The sequence below is a fragment of the Meleagris gallopavo genome, chromosome 6 (assembly GCF_000146605.3).
Source record: "Meleagris gallopavo isolate NT-WF06-2002-E0010 breed Aviagen turkey brand Nicholas breeding stock chromosome 6, Turkey_5.1, whole genome shotgun sequence".
NCBI lineage: Eukaryota > Metazoa > Chordata > Aves > Galliformes > Phasianidae > Meleagris > Meleagris gallopavo.
Genome location: NC_015016.2, coordinates 23645679 through 23665361, shown reverse-complemented (window position 1 = coordinate 23665361; position 19683 = coordinate 23645679). Strand labels below are relative to the sequence as shown.

At 38.9% G+C, this 19683-nt stretch overlaps 1 protein-coding gene across 2 annotated transcripts in view; it reads right to left on the bottom strand.

Moving 5' to 3' along the window:
- Positions 1–7211: 7211 nt before the first annotated feature.
- The window catches only part of RSU1 (Ras suppressor protein 1), a 32461-nt gene continuing 19989 nt past the window's right edge, over positions 7212–19683 (bottom strand). For both annotated transcript variants that reach the window (XM_019616393.1, XM_010712613.2), the window contains exon 6: positions 7212–7730. In XM_019616393.1, coding sequence (XP_019471938.1) covers positions 7597–7730 — 134 coding nt within the window. In that variant the 3' untranslated portion in view covers positions 7212–7596. The remainder of the gene's footprint in view (positions 7731–19683) is intronic.

Sequence of the window (19683 nt, the reverse complement as noted above, 5' to 3'; positions counted from 1 at the left end):
TGTTCCAGTGCTCCATCACCCTCACTGTAAAGAAGTTCTTGCACACATCTGTGCAGAACTTCCTATGCTGCAGTTTCTGGCCGTTTCCCTTTGTCCTGTCTCCACTGCTGAAAAGAGTCTGACCTTGCCACTTTGCCCCCCACACATTAGATGATCTTAAAGGTCTTCTCCAATCTTAATCATTCTATGATTTGCCAAACCTGACTCACAGATGTGTAACTCTGCTTCAAGTTGCTGTCAGATACACTGTGCTAGGGCACAGTTTATTAAGAGATCCAAGACAGCCATGTTTTCACTGCCTTCACACCAGCTTCCAGGTCATCTAACAAAGTTTACTCAGAAATGATTGTGTATTTGCTTCCAAATAACTGAGGAAAACACTGAGTAGTTTTAGGTCAGATCTCTGCAGAGCTTACAGAAATGCCCTTGTTGGCAATTATTGCCCAGACCTATTGGGCAGTTGTTCTTCTTAAGTATTTGCTTTATTGAAACTCATTTTTTAATGAGAATGCTGTTCAGCTTTACAAGCTAAATCCTTCACAGGAATCTGCTGTAGTCAAAGAGTTGCCTTGGCCGACCAAATTTCTAATCTCTCTTTAACACACAGTTTTCAAAACTGCATTAACATGTTAGCTGTATTATAACTAGATTCGTATTGCAGTTATATTCTTTAAGTCTTGAAATCCCATGTCTGCTTCACTAACCAAAAACTGATGCCAAAGTAAATTAGTTCATAATAATCATAAGTTTAAAGTTTAGACTATCTGCCTTCCTTGATGTTGGAATGATAACAGCATTGCTGCCACTTTTGGCAGACTCTTTCAGTCGCCTTTTCTAAACCTCATGAATGCATGTCCACGGGCTTGGATGTTTAAAACAGTTTCTCACAACAAAATGTTGGTCAGGCTTCTACTGAGTGGACTGAAAAATATTTCATTTTCACTAAAAGATTCAATTGTCATCCTGCTTGCACTGAACACAGAAGCATAGCAGAATGTGATTTTCTTTATTTTCTTTATTTATTATTCCTTTATATTATCTTTTCCATTATTAAGAATTTGAATATCATAGTTCAGAAAAGGGCACATTTTAATTCAGACAGACAGACAAAGCAGATCCAAGATTGGGTTGACCCTTTTTCCCTCCACACATATTTCATTTAATCTCACCTGTATTTATTTTTTTTCCTACTCAGGATGCCATTTACCTGCAGTTGCACATTACGATCTTTGCTTGTTTGCTTATGCCACAATTTGTCCTCAAGGCTAGGCCCTCAATTCTGTTTCTTAGCAGTTTCTTTCAGACATCTCTACCTGTTCCTCATTTTGGATTTTACTATAATTACGATAATTTTTAACTCATCTTCTGATCTTGCCTTGCCCAGTGATTAGATACAACTCTGTCTTGTATCCTTATTCAAATCCTGTACCCTACTGTCATTCTTTCCCCACTTTTGGCTTCATCAAATCCTGTTCATGTACTTTCTTCAGTTCTTCATTCAGATTCTGATTCTAACCCAGCTCTAGACATCAGCACCAGCAACTTAAACCCTGGGTTATTATCCCTGACATGGTTAATGGATTAGTGTACAATATTCTAAACTTTATATGAAAGTTCACATCAAAGAGAATAGCAATAGCAGTAGTTAGAACAGAATTTATATGTTCAGTATCTATATCTGTCATATACATCAGTGATAGCTTCATTTTTATTACATATCCATCTTAGCAATATATAAACAAAATTTATACAGATATTATTTTTCTTGTTTGTCTTTCAACATGGGTTCCACTTTGCCTTGGGGAAGAGTTACAGATTTGCATGTAAACATTGTCCAGAGATGTCGGGACTCTTAGTCATCTACTGTCTCTGCTGGAAATAATGTACTAATATATTTATCAATTTTAAAAATACAGCCAATAAATATATTTGGTTAGAATACAAATCAGTATTTTCATATAAAGTATATAGTACCATGCCTTTGATACAACAAAACCAAATGTAAATTATATTTTTATATTCTTTTTCCCCCTATCAAACTGATAAAATACTTTTTGTTGGTTAATTACAAATTTTTTACTGGTACGTGACAGAAATGTCTGAAATAGGTTTGTAAACTCTTGTTTACTTCTTAGCTATATTGGATCTTGCTTCCTGCCTTCTTTGGAAGCAAGTTTAATGTGCCATGACATCATCTGTGCAGGAGATGTAGCATCTCAGAAAAATCTCACCTACAGTAAACCACAGAGGACGTCTTGTTATCAGTACTAATACTGTCGTGATACTACAACTGAAATAACACAAAAACACAGAAGATCACAGGCACCACTGGTACAGATTAATATTAGGGACAAATGGTAAAGATGTCAGCCTAGAAAGTCATTGAAATATGAAAGTGAACTCCAGGAATAAGCTACTGGGCTACACAACACCTCTTTTTTAAAACAAAACAAAACAGCAACAAAAAAACAGGACCTGCAACAACCACAGTGTAAAAACAAGAAAGGGAAAGAAGTAGGTGCAAAAGGTTAGTGCTAAGAGCACAAGAATAAGCCCTCTAGGAACAACAAGAACATCTGCTCTAGAATATAAGTATTTGCAGAGTTGAACCTAAAAGAAAACTAGCACGAGAAATTTTATTCCACAAACTCCCAAAGAATACACAAGTTATTTTCAGATACTATTTGTATGTTACTGCATTACTTTTAGTATCTTGACAGTCTCTTCTAGCTGTTAAAAACAAATGATGAAGAATTCTTCATTATTAGAACCCAGAAGAAGAATCTCTTTTTCCATGACCTGTGACTGCTGAGGGATTTGCTGCCACGTCGTAGTAGGGTTCAGTGGAACAATTTTTTCTAAACAACAAACCCGGAGAGGAGATTGTTCTAGATAAGGGACTGGATCACGGGTGGATTCTTGCACTGTCACTGACAATAAAATGAGGTTTTCAACGACAATGCTCAGCTCAGAGCTTTGTTTCAGTGTTGCCAAGTGATATATCTCAGCATAGAGTTTGTCAAATCATTTCCATTGCTAAGAGTTAATGTATCAGTCTTTGAAATGCCTTGCTCTTCTACCACCTTTTCTCATGGAAATGTGAAAAGTGCAGCTTACTTCTTTTCACCAAGCATCTTGTTGAGATTCCTGACCCTGTTGACTGCCTCATGGGGAAAGCTTGCTTTCTAGAAACTTAACTAACGGGGGCTGTTCTGTCATAATTCTGCCTCACTGAGGTAAGAAGGTCAAACAGGAAGACAACAATCGCTAATTGAAGTGTTAAAAGGTAAGTGCCAGGGTCAACAGCAGCTTAGAGATGCTAAAAGTCTGAATGCTATTCTACGCAACAAGCATCAGGCACATGATTTCGTTTTATCTGAGGTTATACCACCAGGTGATGACCGCAACAGACTGCAGTGACAAAAGCAACATCCCTACCCTTTCTGTTATGAGAACAAACAAGCTAAGAGCAAGTTCCACATGAAGACTGATCGTGCACATGATTAATCCCAGAAGTACATTCAGAAGGCAGCTTTCTGGATTAGTTTTACTATGAGTATCAGCATCCAAACCAACCCCCATCCCAATCACACATCTGAACTTTAAACCACTATCTGACATCAGTCCTGATAAGCATCATAGAGTTTCAGTTGTTCATAGGAGTTTAATTCACTGTTTTCTTTCAAACATTTATGTCCATTTGCACTTGTCTAAGTACATTATAGCCACTAAGTCAAACAATGCATCATTTCTTTGTTGGTACCCTAGACAGTGAAGATCCTCTGAGAATATGCTTGTAACAAAAAGGTCACTTGGAAAGTTGACTAGACACATGAATAAAAAATAAAACATTTAGTTAAGCCCTTTGAGGAGATGAGGTTGTCATTACCCTTTGCTATCTGAAAAAGTTTTTCAACTGCTTCTCAATCCTACCATGAGCCACATGGGGCATTTAATGGCATCTCCTGGGGATACACAGAATCAAGGCCAAGATTCAGCTAACTACCTGAACAGCAGTCAGAGATTAAGAATCATTATACTCTTGGCAAACTGACCTATTTCCAAATGATGCTGTCACAGGATGATATGTACAGCGGGTGTATTTTAGCCAACAAAAGCCAGTGAAGTGCCACACGCTTCTGTGCTTCCTGCTCAGAATTAAAAGCTCCTCCACACACGTTTTCTAACACAATATATAGCCTATCTTCTTGTCAGCACATGTCTTTCTTGAAAAATGAGAGCTGAAAAATCACTTAGTATCATTTCTCATGAAAGGTGAGGAAATTAAAGGAAATGAAAGCGCCTACCAAGTAGGAACAGCTGATATGAGGGGCCTACTGGCTAACACACTTCTGAAGTAAAGTGCAATTCCAATTTAATTCTCGGTGCTTAAGTACCATGTAAAACAGAAGTGTGAAAATGTAAAAGTATGTGAGACAATGACATTTTATCTTTAGAAATGTTCATCCCTTCTGGGTGTCATCCCTTCTTACCAATTAATCACTGGAGCAGGAATATCCTAATACGAAGCTAAAAACAGGGTGAAATTTTTCACCGAGTATGCTTGAAACAGCCATTTTATTTCACAAGTGAAAGAAGATCTATTTTGATCTATTGGCTAGCAGTTTCACAAAAGCAGTCTCACAGAATCTGAATGGAAAACTCTGACGGTGACGTCTTGTGCCAGGCATCAAGAGAAACCTCAAGGTTTAGTGATATCTTGCAAGCGAGCGAATTGTCGGTATTCACTGAGCTACCCTGTTCTGGCTGAGATAACAGCAACAGAGTAAATATGATGTTATAGACGTCGCAAACAAAATAAAATATATTAACATAAACCACTTAGTGAAACATAACTTGGCATTTGTGATTGTGTGAGCGTACCCTCTCTGTCTTAGCTAGTACAGACAATGTTAGATTCTAAACAAAGCAAAATCAATATTTCCAATCAGCCAGCAAAAGGAATGGGCACAGGGAGACAATTACCATCCCTGGAGCTCAAAATCCATCTACGCCATATAGATGCATAGTTCCCAGTTTATGAAAGCCCACATCTCCCAGTACTGGAAAGTAAACTTTCTGATCTGAGACAAAAAGAATGATTGTAAGCTATTATTGTTCTCTTTTCTCAGTTTTGGAAGTGAGGTTACCCAAACAGTACCCAATAATCTGTTTAAGTATACTACTTTGTCTCAGAGTATAAAGTAAGCTGACTGGCTCTATCAAACGTAGGTTAGTTTAAAATATTTTTTCTTGTCTGAATGATCTGCAGCAATCCAAGTGCTCAAACCTGCATAAAGTTTCTGCAGAGAAAATTACTATATTCATACCTCAGCTTAGTGATTTGTCTAATGAGAAAAAAGATACCTGGACATAGACTCAGAATGAAAAAGGAACCTGAAGATGTTAGAGAAAAAAGATCAAAATTTCAAAAGGAGTTTTAATTTCTTTCATGCTCACAGTTCCTTTGCTTTTGTGCACAATTATGCTGCTAGACCCATTAACCAGATTATGCCATTGTTTATGACTATTAAGACCTAAAATCGGCTTTCTGCAAATTGAAAAATATCTGTAGCAGGTGGTATCCAAGTAATTCTCAGATCACATATTTAAAGGGAACTGGAGATAAAAAGGACAACTTTTCATTAGGGAAATTGACAAATTCCCTTTATAGTACATTTGAAATAACTGCAGTCAAGAACCAAAAGATGTTGCTACTGAGATTCTAAATTATACTGATATTTTAAATTGATGATTTACATCAGTTTAAATGTAATACGGTTGTGCTGAAAATAATGTCGTCTTGAACTTGTAACATCTGTACACTTGTTTTCTCATCACTGATCTTAGACAATAATTGTCTATACATACATCTCTCTCTCAATATTCTAACTGCTAATATCTAGGTAAAATTCTGAATGAGCCATGGAATGACTCTTCGATTCTATTTGTCCTCCTACTAATGGTTAGAATTTGATTTTGCTTACATTGTTAACTACAGAGGCTTCAAATATTTACTGTGTACAAGATGAAAATCTGCCCATTAGACAACAAGACACCATTACACCTCAGCAGCAAATGAGACAGCAAACATAACAGGGCTTATTTAAAACGAAGAGCAACAGTTACAAAAACTGATGAATTTCAGAAGATTTTGGTTGCAAAAGAAGAGTTACTCGAGCAGTTTATTACTCAACAGCTATAGTCATTACCTATTATATTTTTTTATTTTTATTTATAGATGCATTTATTTGAAGTGCCTACCAACAGCTCCCCCAAAAACTTAGTGTGTGTCAAATACTTATTTCGGTCCTTGAAACTCTGCTATCTCCATGAAAGACCATAATTTATACTGCTCGAAGATGAATATAAAATTGATCATAAGAAATTACAACATAAGTTATCAGAAAACTTAGATGCAGGTATACAATAGACTACGGAGATACTCTCAGGTGACAGATAGCTGCCTCCTTGTACCACGTTTGCAGTACAAAACGCTACCAGAAGAAAAGTAGTACAGCCTACATGAATAATCTTGAGAACTATGCATTAGCAGACAAAGATCAGGACATTTCTGAGACACAGTTTTTGTAGCCACATTCCCAGCTATGATTCTTATCACTTAAATTCTCTTAACGAAGAACAGCATACAAAAGCCACTACTGGATCATTTATAGTTTCATACAGAAATTCAGATCTCAGTTACTTAATTGGAACCCCCAAACCTTCCCCTACTTATGCTTTTTTGGTAATTGAGTTGGCAGCTACCATTTAAGAACTGTCATAAATACCTCTAAATTACTAACATACATTTTTAAGTAAAGGGGAAATACCAAAAATTAAGTTTCCAACCTAGCAGTTGTACTGTCTGTTACATTACCTACTGTTTCACGGAAGATAGAATTGAAGTAGTTGTCAAACACAAAAGTAACTTCCCATCTGAAAATAAACTGTGGACTGGTAACACGAACATTTTCAGTGCAAATAAATACTTTAATTCAGTGAATTATTAAAGACATTATTTCCCAAACAAATATTCTGTATTTGTACAGACTATAGAATTAAAATGAGAAGCCCAGCACAAGAGCTATTTTATCCAATTACGCTGTTGAGGAAAGCACTAGTATCTATATTTGAATTAGCAAAGTTAGGGACTTAAGTAAAACAGTCCAGATTAAAAAGTCTGAATTTTGGACTTTTTTTTTTTTTTCCAACACACAACAACTCACAGCCAAAGCCATCAATGAACACGTATTTCAATCTATAAAAAACCTTACTGCGCTTACTTAAAATTAATATCCCTAAGGTTTGTAATTTGTGCTCTTTCACCTTCCTCACGTTACCCAACAGTTCTTACAACAAACGTAGGACAATACTGAGCAATCTCTGTACTTCCTTAATGTGTCTAAATCGCATTTATTTACTCTTCTGTTAGCAAAACTCTTCAATATAAGTTTACAGTTTGCATATTTACCCCAAATCCCTAGCTAATGCATGGATTATGAAAGAAGGGTGTAGCTGATAACATTTTGTTAAGCACACTACAGGAAAAAAAAATCATCACTGATAGCACAGAACAGTGTCACATGATACTTACTATTTGTATGTTTCTGATCGAATGTACTCAAAAACATGAGACACTCCCAGCTGGAACTGGTCAGCTATAGGGGTTACCCAAGGATTGTTCTCTGCTTTGAAGACTTGCTTTTGACCAGTCAAATCCAAATTACCTGAAGAAATGCCATAGGGAAAAAAAAGAAATACAAAAAAGTTTAAAGACATATCTTGCTGCAAATAAAAAAACCATTCATTTTGAAAAGTACAAACTAATCAAAGGAAACATTTCAGGTTTAATGGAGTGGAAAAGGAGGACAGAGCAGATCCCACCATAATGGATGCAGTTGCACAATATTCATTTCAGCGGTACAACATATTGCACGGCAGGATTGAATTTGGACTGCTATTTGTAATATTCATTCAACGAGTTAGTTTGAAGTAGAGCTTAATTAGTGGATAGGTTTTTGGGTGCCCTGCACAGGAATACATTCAGTCAGCACTGTCAGAACAAGTGAATAAGAACCTGGGGCTTTCTGATACCTCCCTCTGAACTTCCCAGCGCTACTGCAGCACCAGAAGTTTCACATAACCACACCATTAAACATACCCTTTGGGCCTACAGGACGAGTCAGCAAGACATCCCTGTCTGCCATGGCTTGCTGGAATGAATCGTGAATGACATTACAGTAAGATTTAGCTCTGCTGAAGCTTAATGTAGCAAAGCATTTCTCAATGACTACTCCAAGCACCATGTCAACACATGATGCCCAATGGGCTTCTTGCCTTGTCAGCACCCAGTGAGCTATTTGCACCAAGATCCCATAATGAGAATCCCCTATACCAAGAAACACAAAGACGTTCTTGTTACAGGTCAGCTTTACCTATTTTGTTGACAAGAAGCCTTAAAGACTTTCAGGAAATTTTTATTGTTTATTTTTGTTAGCTTGTTTTGTAACTATTTACTACCAGAAACCACAACAGCAGATGCTCATGAGAAACTTCTCATGGCTATGGTTACAAGAGGCTAAGTTCCAGGAAGGCCTAGCCATTGAAATAAGTGTTCTTCAAATTAAATAAAAAAATTAAAAAAAAATCTCTGCTACCATTCCAAATCTTTATTCTGCAAATTTTGTTACTAATGGAATCCCAGCACTACTGTTAGAAAGGAAAGTCACAAATAACAAAAAGAAAAAAAAAAACAACAACAGAAAACCACGGGAAATGAAACAACAAAAAAAAATAACAAGGTTTTAAAGAACAACCAAGCCAAGCTGTCACAGAATTCTAAAAGCAACCTGATCTGCTCATTCTACAAAACAAATGGCACCCATGTAAGTCACACGAGCACTCACATATGCTACAGGCTCTTGCCAGCCCTTTGCATTTCCTCATGTTCTGCATTCCTGCTAATCATTATTATGCTTCTCTCAATACAAAGGGTTAATGCAATTAGAGTAAAGGCAGACCATTATATTCTGTGAAAAGATGTCATACATCTCATATCGCCTATCAACAAGTTACCATTACCTTGCCCAGCTCATCTGTCAGCTGTCTGAGGCCTGTTCTTTTTAAATAACGACATGCAGGAAGCATCTCACCCTGTCAGTCAGCAGCAATTGCCCTAACTGCCTCATGCTCCGGTGCACCCAGTTAGGGGCCTCACACCCATCTCCTTTATTATGGGACGTGCAGCCCTGGTGTTGTAGCAAGGATCAGGAAGCAGGATTAAGCATTGTGACAACGAGGATCTAATAAGCTAGAAGGTGGGGTGCAGGAATCTGTTCAGGCTGGCTGAAGACAGCCTCAATGCTCTCAACTCAGTTGTAAGGCACAGGCCTCCAGGGAGAGCGGCCGCGCTGCAATGAGCAGCAGCCCTCTGACCACCACTGCTATGAAGATCATGCATCACTCAGAGGCGTACTTTGCAACAGCAAATTGGATTTTCCATTTTATTGCCTGCAAAAAAAATCACACACGCTTCTCTCCAACAACATGAACGCTGTAAGCACTCGCTTATAATTAGAGCTCAGTAAGTACTTCGTCAAGATGAAATGATGCATCTGTGTACAGCTAGCAAAAGTAGTTAAAATCATGGAGAAAAATCTGACCCCGTTATGCGTCAAATTTAACGTAGCTTACAAGAACAAGCAACACACTCCCAAAACCTCAGCAGCAAGTTTCTTAGCGGAATTCTGAAGCCCCAAGCTGTTTCAGAAATGTACAGTCCAAGGAATGCTGCCGTATGTTTCCCATCTCCATGGGAAGCGCGCCCACTTCTAATCCTAAATACCACATGCCCATTTAAATGTAATTAATTGAAATAAATACTATTCTACTAAAGTCAAAGAAACCCTACAGCAAAAAGAGATCTGCTCAAGCAAAATGAACTGTCGACCTCCATGTCAAAGCAATCTCTTCATTTCTCTCTGCCTTCTGTTTGCCCCAGAAGATAGCGGGGGCAGCAAGAGGTATTATACCTCTCACAAGGATAACATTAATCATACTATGGACAGTACTGGAGCACCCTCAACACTAGACTCAGACCCAGCTCTCCAAGCTCAGGAGGTAGCTCTGCATCTCCACCAGGAGCAGTTGGTTGGGGAGCTGGCAGCCAGTGTGCGGGGTAGCTGGCACCTCACCCAAAGGGCTTATCGAATAATTTAATGAAGCATTGTACTGTGAAATGTAACCACCCTTCTGTCTCTGGGGCAAGCCATCACGAGAGACCAGGTGTTCTTCCACAGAAGGAATAAAGGAGGGCTGTCCATAAGAAAGGAAGAAGAATGAGGCACTGAATATTCTGAACTCTCTTCATACAACACCAAACTTCTATCTGAAAATCCCTGTAGGCAATGAGGAGCAAAAAATTAGGTGTGGTAGAGAGAGCTTGTCCCACCTTAGCAGTACTGGGTGAAGAATGAAGCCCACCACTCCTGCCACAAGTCAAATAAACGGAGAACAAAGAAACCTCACAATTAAATAGTGAAACATAGGATAAGAATATGTCACTGGTCACATCTCAGAAGAGGACATGTCCTGGCATGCTTTCTGTGTATCCAGCCAAATTACCTGTGAGCTGCACCACTGCCAATGCAAGGCAGCATGAGGCAGAGCCTGAATCTGCCTGCAGAAACAGCTCCAACATGGGCACAGTCGAGCCATGCTGTGCAGCTGGACACCTCACAGATGTGTTCCCTCCAAACCACTTGCCTAAATATGTTTTTTTGTTGTTGTTGTTTTATGGCAGCACTGTGCTAAGAAATACCCTTACTCTATCCCTGAGGCGTAAGATCCATGGGCCAGGGAAAGAGATGTAGCAGATGTGCCTTTTATGCACAGTGTCCAGGAGCAGCAGCACTCTGCCTCCAGGCTTTACAGAACTTTATATACTGTTCTGCCACACAGATCACATCAAATCCCTCTGATATTTTCAGTAAGCAAAAGACAGGATTGCCTCTAGTAAAAATCCAGCACTGAAGATTCAATCAAAGTATTTTAGGAGTTGGAGACTGCACTGGTCATTATTGGTGTGTTTTTTTCCATTCGCATCACCTTATCAAAAACAATCCATTTATCATTAATACAATTTGGTATAACTAGTAAACAACAACTGTATTTCTTTATAATGGACTCAAGCACACACCCTCCTGGGTGACGTTTCAAGGAAAAGGCAGCTACACTTCCCCTGCTCTTCTCTCAATAAATCTACCCTGCGTGTGATCTCAAGCATGTTAGTTAATGTTTGTTGTTATTTTCCTCAGTGCTGCTGAAATAAAAGTACTTTGTGTGAACACTCATATTTTGTTCTACTGCCTGCAAAGGCCAGAAGAGCTCATAAAAGCAGATAAAATGTTGCCTCCCCCAGTCTTGTTTGCAGAAAGTAAGTGTCAGACCCAGCGATAATGCAACATATCACCCTAAGGGTGTCTCCAGACTTACCAGGCTCCTCCTGTCCATTAGATCTAGGCTGCAAGCGCCCCTTATATTCAACTGTAAGTCCCTCATCCTCTTGTGATGTATGGTATATCCGATGTACAATATTTACCTAATTGATGTATATTTAGAGTACGGTAAGGTATGATTAGTATACATAGGCATTACTTCAGTACAAACAAAGTGGAAAAGAATGAAGGCAACTGACTTGTCCTTTCCACTCCAACGCCCCTTGGCAACACTTTAAATACTTTCAAAAATTAAAAGGTGAAATAAAGTAATTAAACAACTCTGACATTTGAAAAGTGAGCATTGGCATTCAGCATAAGAAGCACGATCCTAGCTGTAAAATGCCAGATCAACGCTTCTTTGTAGTGGTTTAAATTCATCCCTAGTGGAGCTTCATTAAAATCAATAGAATTCCAGCTGAAATAATTTGGGGCCTGTATACTGCTCTGTTTCCCTTCTGGTTCCTACTGATACTCCGCCTCATCTCCAGCTTAGACTTTACAGTACCAACCTCCGGGAGAGTCCTCGAGCAGTAATACATTCATTTCAGTTATTCCTCTTAAGATTGCAATTTAAATGTTCTTTCCCTTTACAACACAAAGATCTTACTCTTTCAGTGTCATACAATAGGACAGGAGGACTAAAATAAAATTAATTTCTTTATTTAGATATAAATACCCTTGAATCCTGTTTTATTAAAGGCTAAGCAAGGGATCAGTCTACTATAATAAATTTAAACTTAAGTTGTATGTAAAAATATGTCTGTCCTGGATTGTTTTAGATTTGCTTTACACTACAGGGCTTATAATTTTTTATTACTTTTGTGGCATGTGCTTTCCCTCTGCAGAGAGAGAGAGATTGGTTCAAGTGTGGGGGTGGAAGAAATGTCATGACTATTTTATCATAAAAATGATACCTAAGCAATTAATACTGAGTTAAATTCCATGTTTAAAAAAAAACAAACAGATTCCTATGCCATAGAACGAATGTTAACAAAAGCAAATGATTTTTTACACAAGTCTTAAGCGCATGTAAGCTGTGGATCATTAACTCGTATCATCCCTATAAAAGGGAAGATCATCTCTGCTTTGAAGATGCCTATCACTTTTGAAGGAGTAACAGAAGAGAGTAGACTTAAACGGTGCTTATAAGGGAGCAAGCAAGGAGACACACAGCACAGGAAAGACTTGTACATAAGCAAAGTGCGACTCAGTAGTCTTTGGCATCAGATAAAATTATCATGAAAATAGTATGATAACAAATTTAAGCTCCATGATATCGTTGAGAATACACATTCATTTATTGAGATACTATGGACTAAAAGAAAACAACTAGTAAACCTAAACCTAGACAGAAGCTTCCAGAAAATTAATCCCAGCAACATTTTTGTCCTCTGGCCTGTAAGTTATTTTACCAAAGCAGCTCCAACAGTATCACGTGGAGTCATCAGCACATCAGACAACCCTGAAATAGTATTGGTGCTGATTTTGTTTGGACAGAAGTTGTCTGTTTTACTTAACAGGGAAAACAGGTTCAAGTCTCAAATAACAAGTCAGATCAAGTACATGCTAGTAAGCCAAACGTTCTTCACAGCATCTGTCAGACAGAAGCAGGATGGAAGTTTTCCTCTGGCTGCGTTTCTGACCACTCAGATGGGAATGCTGAAGCCTTGCTTGCGAGTGTAAGACGGGAAGCCCCAGGAGAAGTCTGAATGAACAATACGAAAGGCAGACTCTGAAGCCTAAGCCCATCCTCAATTCTACAGTTACTTTCAGGAACAGAAAACAAGAGTACAGACATGATCACATCACATTATTCTGAGTTTTGAGACTCAAGTGAAAATTTCCAATAATGAGTTCAGAGATTAGAACATCTCTTGAATTTTCTCTTGAATACATCTAACAGTTGAGCTTTGCCCAGCTATTCCTGCATCAGTTCAGGAACTGAAGTGTTTAACAAAGACAGTTCAAACAGAAAAACACGTGGTCTGAAAACCACTAGGAGATGGAGATTCTGCCACTGGTGTTTTGTTCAAACAGCTCATCACTTTGTTAAAATGCATTCTTCATTTCTGTTCTGGACTGCCTCAGTTCCCCAATACTGCAGCTTGTCTTTCTACAAGTGAGAAAGACTGTGCTTTCTCCTTACAGTACCTGCAGGCACCAAGGTCAGTGCAGAAGTAGGGCAGGAGGTGCTCCAGGTGCAGAGCAGAAGTTCCCTGCAGCCCATGGGTACCAAAAGGAGCAGATGTCCACGTGCAGCCATGGAGGAGCCCACACAGCAGCAGTAGATGATGCCTCAAGGAGCTGCAGCCCACAAAGAGCGCCCGCAGGAACAGATTCAGGACAGAGTTGCAGATTGTGGGGTGCAGCCTGTGGTGGGGCAGGAGGGCTGGGGGAGCTGCTGCCTGTGGGGACAGTGCTGGAGCAGTGCCTGAAGGGCAGGCCCTGTGGTATGGAGCTGTGCTGGAGCAGTGCTCGAAGCCCATGTGGGATCAGGAAGGACTGTATCCTGTAGGAAGGACCCCACATGGAACAGGGGCTAGATTATGAAAGAGCACCAAAGACAAAGCAGATTAGACTGACTGGAGCCCCATTCCTCGTTTCCTGTGCTGAAGAAGGTGGAGGAGGTAGAAGAGGGTGGATGAGTGCAAGGTGTTTTTAGTTCCCTTTAGTTCTCACTCCTGTACTGTTATTAGCAGGCAATAATTTATATAAAACCCCTTAAGTTTAGTCTGTTTGTCTGTAATAGTAATGGGTGAGCAATCCCCCCCGTCATTATCCCAATTGACCCCTTTTCCATCATACTTTCTTTTCTCCTCTTCCTTTGAGGAGAGAGAGCGAGAAAAACAAAGCAAAAGCAGACATTACATCTTGAATTCTTTACCCTTGAAGTCAAGGTGAGGTGAAACGAGGCCAAATAGTACTGCTTCAGCCACTGCTTTCATAATGCTAAGAGAAGAGGATTTTACTCTCAAGCATCTCAACCTTTCACAGGATTGAATTCACTCTGTCTTCTGAGATATTTACATGAAATTCCAACAAAATAACAAAGGTCAGCCAGAATCATTATAGCAAAGCATAATGGAGAAGGTAACAGTAGGAGACTTTCATTCAAGAATGTGTTAGAATTGAAGATGAAGCCTAGGAAAACAAGAGAATGTATGAAATATCAAACTTCTCCCTTAATCAACATTTCAAGTCTTAAGTACAGCAGGAATATAGACCTAATCTGGAAAATCCACAGTTCCATATCCAAGTCAGAGGAAGACTGGTTAATTCACCTGGATAAAGCCCTGGCAATTTCTACCATCGCTCCCCACAACAAATCTGACATCAGCAGGATGACAAGTACAAACAATAAGCAATAGTAACATTCACAGTTGACAGCCACCAACCAAGCAGGACCTCATCCAGCCCAGTGCACAAGGCTCTGCCCTCAGCCCACAGGCTGCACTAACAGCTCAAACCACCACACAACAAACCTCGCTGCATCAGCAGCCAAAGCCCCACCGTGTGCAGCCTGCAAGCGCAGGTACCAAGGCAACTGGGCTCATGGCACTGTGTGGGTAGTGCAGGGAAGCAGAGAAGAAACAGCATTCTGACAAAAATCCAAGAAATTACTTCCAAGTGTTTTCTATATTCTTTCTAGTGTCACTCCAAATGACTTCTGGCCACGCTAGATTCATTTCTCCAACATTTCTAATACAAGAGAGACCCCTGGCTAGAGAACCAATAAGAACTTAGAACTTCTTTGAAAGGTGAAACAGCTGGAAATACCATTTACTTCATTGCTCCTTGTAACAAACACACAGTGCTGATGGGGATCTCAAGGAGCACACCAATAGTCACTGCAGCAGGCTCCCAACGTGTCAGCTGAAAATCCAAGAGACACAACGCACCACAGATGGGGTTTGGAATAAAGAGAATTAACGTGATATTGAAGCAGTTAAACATCAGAGATGCTTCAACAGAACAGGAAGAATTACAGGCTTAGAGGATCAGCATCCCAATTTATTTTGAAATATGTTGCATATTTTACCAACTTCAGACTCCCAGGGGATTCTCAATTACACAAGAATTCAACAAAGCATTCTCTCACAGAAGGGTCCCTATCAGACCAAAATCTAGTTAATATAAATTCAAAAAGGATTCACTGTACCTTCAAAACTTCCATTTAAACATAGCTTGCACAGTATTCAGCAGAATGAACCCAATTTTAGGTGCTATGAAAAGCATAAAAAGAATGTTTAACAGCAACAACCACCACCACCACCATAGCTGTGACTGGCTCCAGGTACAGTACTGTTACTACAGTTCCCATAGAAAAGATACAATTATTTGCTGATAGAAACATCGTTTTATGCTGATGATACTTGGAATCATAATGCAATCAACATGAGAAAAGGCTACACACACACTGTAGTCATCTGAGAAGTGACAGTAGGATTTGCCTATTTTTAAAACTAATATAAGATGAAATTTGAATTCTGGAAGTTGGGTAAGAATTAAAGTAGTGTAAGGAAATGAATACCTGTGGTGTAAGCCTAGCAGATGGGCTACAGAAAATATCTTTCAAACATCTTTGTGGATATAATGGAGCTTTGCAGAGTTCTTCCCATATGCCTCAATACTCACCAAGTGAGACATGGAACCATTCAACTATTCAACTAACATTCAACTATAAAATCTATTTATGTTTAAGCTTAAACTAAGCCTGAAATGAGAAATACAACAACAGCATTCAGAAATTCTGTAAAACATTGTCCTCATATAAATAATTTGACTACAACCTATCTTGTTAAGTACATTTTTCTATTATTCCTTAACTAGTAATAACTGTCCTATTGGCCATCCTGGAAAATAAGTTCTTTTGTTTATCCGCTGCTAAGTTTATTAAAGCTTCTCATTATTTCACACCACTCTAGCCTTAGTCCTCAAAGTAGAAGCAGATCTGTTTTTTTTCCAATTGGCAAGGTATCCATTAGGTGTTCCAGCACTCAGAGCCAGTGTCCAGAGCCCGAGGCACTGAGCTTCCAGCAAGTGTCACAACCTGCCATGTGCAGATGTGAATAGCGCTGCAACACAGGTACAGTGCAGCAGTCACTGATACTGGAGGAAGAAAAGTGTGGTGCTTACCCAAAGAATATTTAGAAAAGAAATATCTTTTGTGAAATAAGTGATTCTTATGCTTGCACATGCCTGTTATAATTACCTAAGTAAACTGCTATTTCAATTAATATTAACTTGAGCAAATAACTGCAGCAACTACTTTGCGTAATTCATAAATTCCAGCCATTTCAAAAGCCTAAGGATTCCTTGAACTTTCTATTTAAAGCCAGTCCTTTATTCAAAGAAGATAATTCAGCCCTTTGAAATTAAAGAAATGATGAAAGAATTACTTAACCGCTCTGAGACACAGATTTAATTTATAGAAATGTTTTACCCTCCATAAAAGGAAGAATGACTACTGTCCCCCTCAAGTTTGCATGGCTGTTTTAAAGGGATGAGTTTCCTACTTCTCAAGCATGCCTTCCACTTAACTATTCCTATCACTGCAACCCATTACTCGAGGAAATCATTTCATCAACTAGAATTGTATTGAAGACTTAAAAGTAATTGATTCCAACATTAAGTTGATAATTAAATGTAGATCCTTAGAAAACACTGTACTTCCCCTATGTCAAAATAAGAGAGAACTCTGCATGTGTTCACACGTGTTGGCAGCATGCTGATCAACACAGCCAACGCTGGAATACGTGTTTTAAAAATCACACCATTTGTTTTCACATCAAAAACACAAACCTAGTGATAAGTTGCACACATGGGGCAGCTATTTACATCTGGCTACAGCTTTGTGAATAGTTGCGCATCACATACTTAATCTTACACCGCTGACTCTGCTAAGAAACTCACATACAGGTCCATACAATGAACTTAAAATGCTCTCATTGATCTTACTAATTGCATCTGCCACTGTATGTGGTTCTTCTTTCTATTCAGCTTTCTTCCCAAACACTATTCCAATTGTTAAATGGTCAGAATACACAAAGTGACAGATTTAGTGCTTCCTTGGCGATTTATGTAACTGACTGCAACTCTGTTGTTGCAGTGAATCATGATTTATTTGTCTCACAATGCAGCACATAACCTTTTAAATGCTAGGGAAAAAAATGCCAGCGCCTCTTTAAAGTTTATATATGACTGCCCACCACCATTCCTCATGAACGGGGTTTTGAGAGACAAATGATAAAAACAAGCTGTGAATTCCACCCACCAACTCCCGGCCATTTCCTGCATTCATCATCCACACATACTGTATTTACAGACAAGCATCCTCACCACGAGCACCAATACAACGTTTAGCCTCCTCACTTCCTCCGAGACAAGAATCCTTTCCTCAGGTTAACAGGAGGACCACTGCTATGTGCAGACCAGGGCAACGCAGACAGGCTCCAGCCCTGACTGACTCATGACGCATTCAGTCACCTCAGGTGGAATTAGCACAGACAACACAGGTTTATCTATTGCTATCTCAGTTCCAAAACATTGACCCCACTGCCAGAGTATGGACTTTTCTCATACCTGCCTTACCATCCATGTCTTCCTCTGCACTCACTTTCATTACCTTTTAGATATTCCCTCTCCTCCTCATCCAGAAAAGCCGGTTTATTTGGCTGTTTATATTGTGCCCATCTCCCTGGTAAATGAACAGCTAATGAGTCACTGTTGTCCACCACTGCCCGAGCTACTAACACTCATAAGACAGTCACAAGCCTTCAGAACCTTTAATTAAGAAAGCGATAATGAGAGAGGAAAGACTGTTTACTTTAAACGGACCAGCAGTGCCTCCAATTAATGAAATAGGACCTGCTCATTGAACAGCTATTTATCCAACATGCACTGCACAAAGTATTTGGATAATTCTTACATTATAATTCAATTTTAAAAATGTAGGAGGGAGAACACAGGAAGTAGTTTTTTTTTTCCCCACAAATGGCACCTACGGAATTAGTAGTCCATTCATAAGGGTTTAACACCACCTTTCATCAGTATATTTTAAAACCATCCACAAAGGAATGCTTCTCTAAATTGTCCTTATTTGCAAAAGGGCAAACAGGGCTGCAGACCCGAGGTTACTTCCAGCCATTCAGCAGACTCATTAGCTTCTACCTTAACTCAAAGACCAGCTCCAAAGCCCATTTGGTGTCCTATTTATCAAACCCCATTCCCTAAATGTTTGCTTACATGTCTAACAAACAAGCAGAGCATTTCTTCTAGACTTCAGAGCAACGTTCTCTGGAAATATATCACAAAATGTGTGTATTTTAGGTATTTTATATAATTCTAGTAATATGTGTGGTATAAACTGCAATACAAATTAGGTCAACCAATCATGAATGAGGATCCTGAGCAAGACCATAAGATGAAACACTGGGAAATTCATGCATGGCAGAGAAATATAGTCTATAGAAGAGCAGCTGAATAATAAAGAACAGAGATGACAAGCTGTGTCAATGCATCTTGCCTGGACCAGGTAGGTCAAAATTACAAGCCCTTTTCCTACCAAACTGCAATAGTGTTCTAGAATGCAAACAAATGTTAACTAGAAAGGAAAAATGCTTCCCTTATCTATTTGAAATTGTGCAGATCAGTGCAAAACAAACATCAGAAATTTTGTTTTAAGCGTTTCCATTTAGTTTGGACAATGACAGTAAAACCATTTAAAATGAATTTGCTGTCATGCTTGTAAGGCAGCAGCATGTTGAGAGTATTCAGTTAGCCACAGAAGGTGGTTAGACTCAGTTCAGCATTTAATTTCCACTTTCCGGAAAAAAAAGCAAGGCTGTAACTTAGGAATCTACAGAAATGTACAGATACTGCACATGTCTAAAACATTACTGCAGTTGAAAGGGACATTATAAATACGACAAACCAAAAGCTAAGGCTATACCTCGGAGTCATGGAAAAAAATCTGAATCTATAGAAAAAAAGCAGCTTTCATCCACCAAGGAAAAAAAAAAAAAAAAAAAAAGGATAGATCATGTCTGCTACATTGCTAAAGGCACAAAATTTTGGTAGATAAATTATCAGAATCAAAATAAACATCCACTTTCCCTTCGCCACTCACATAAAAGGGAATATGGCAATGCAAATTCATCAAAATCAATACTTAGTTTCAAAG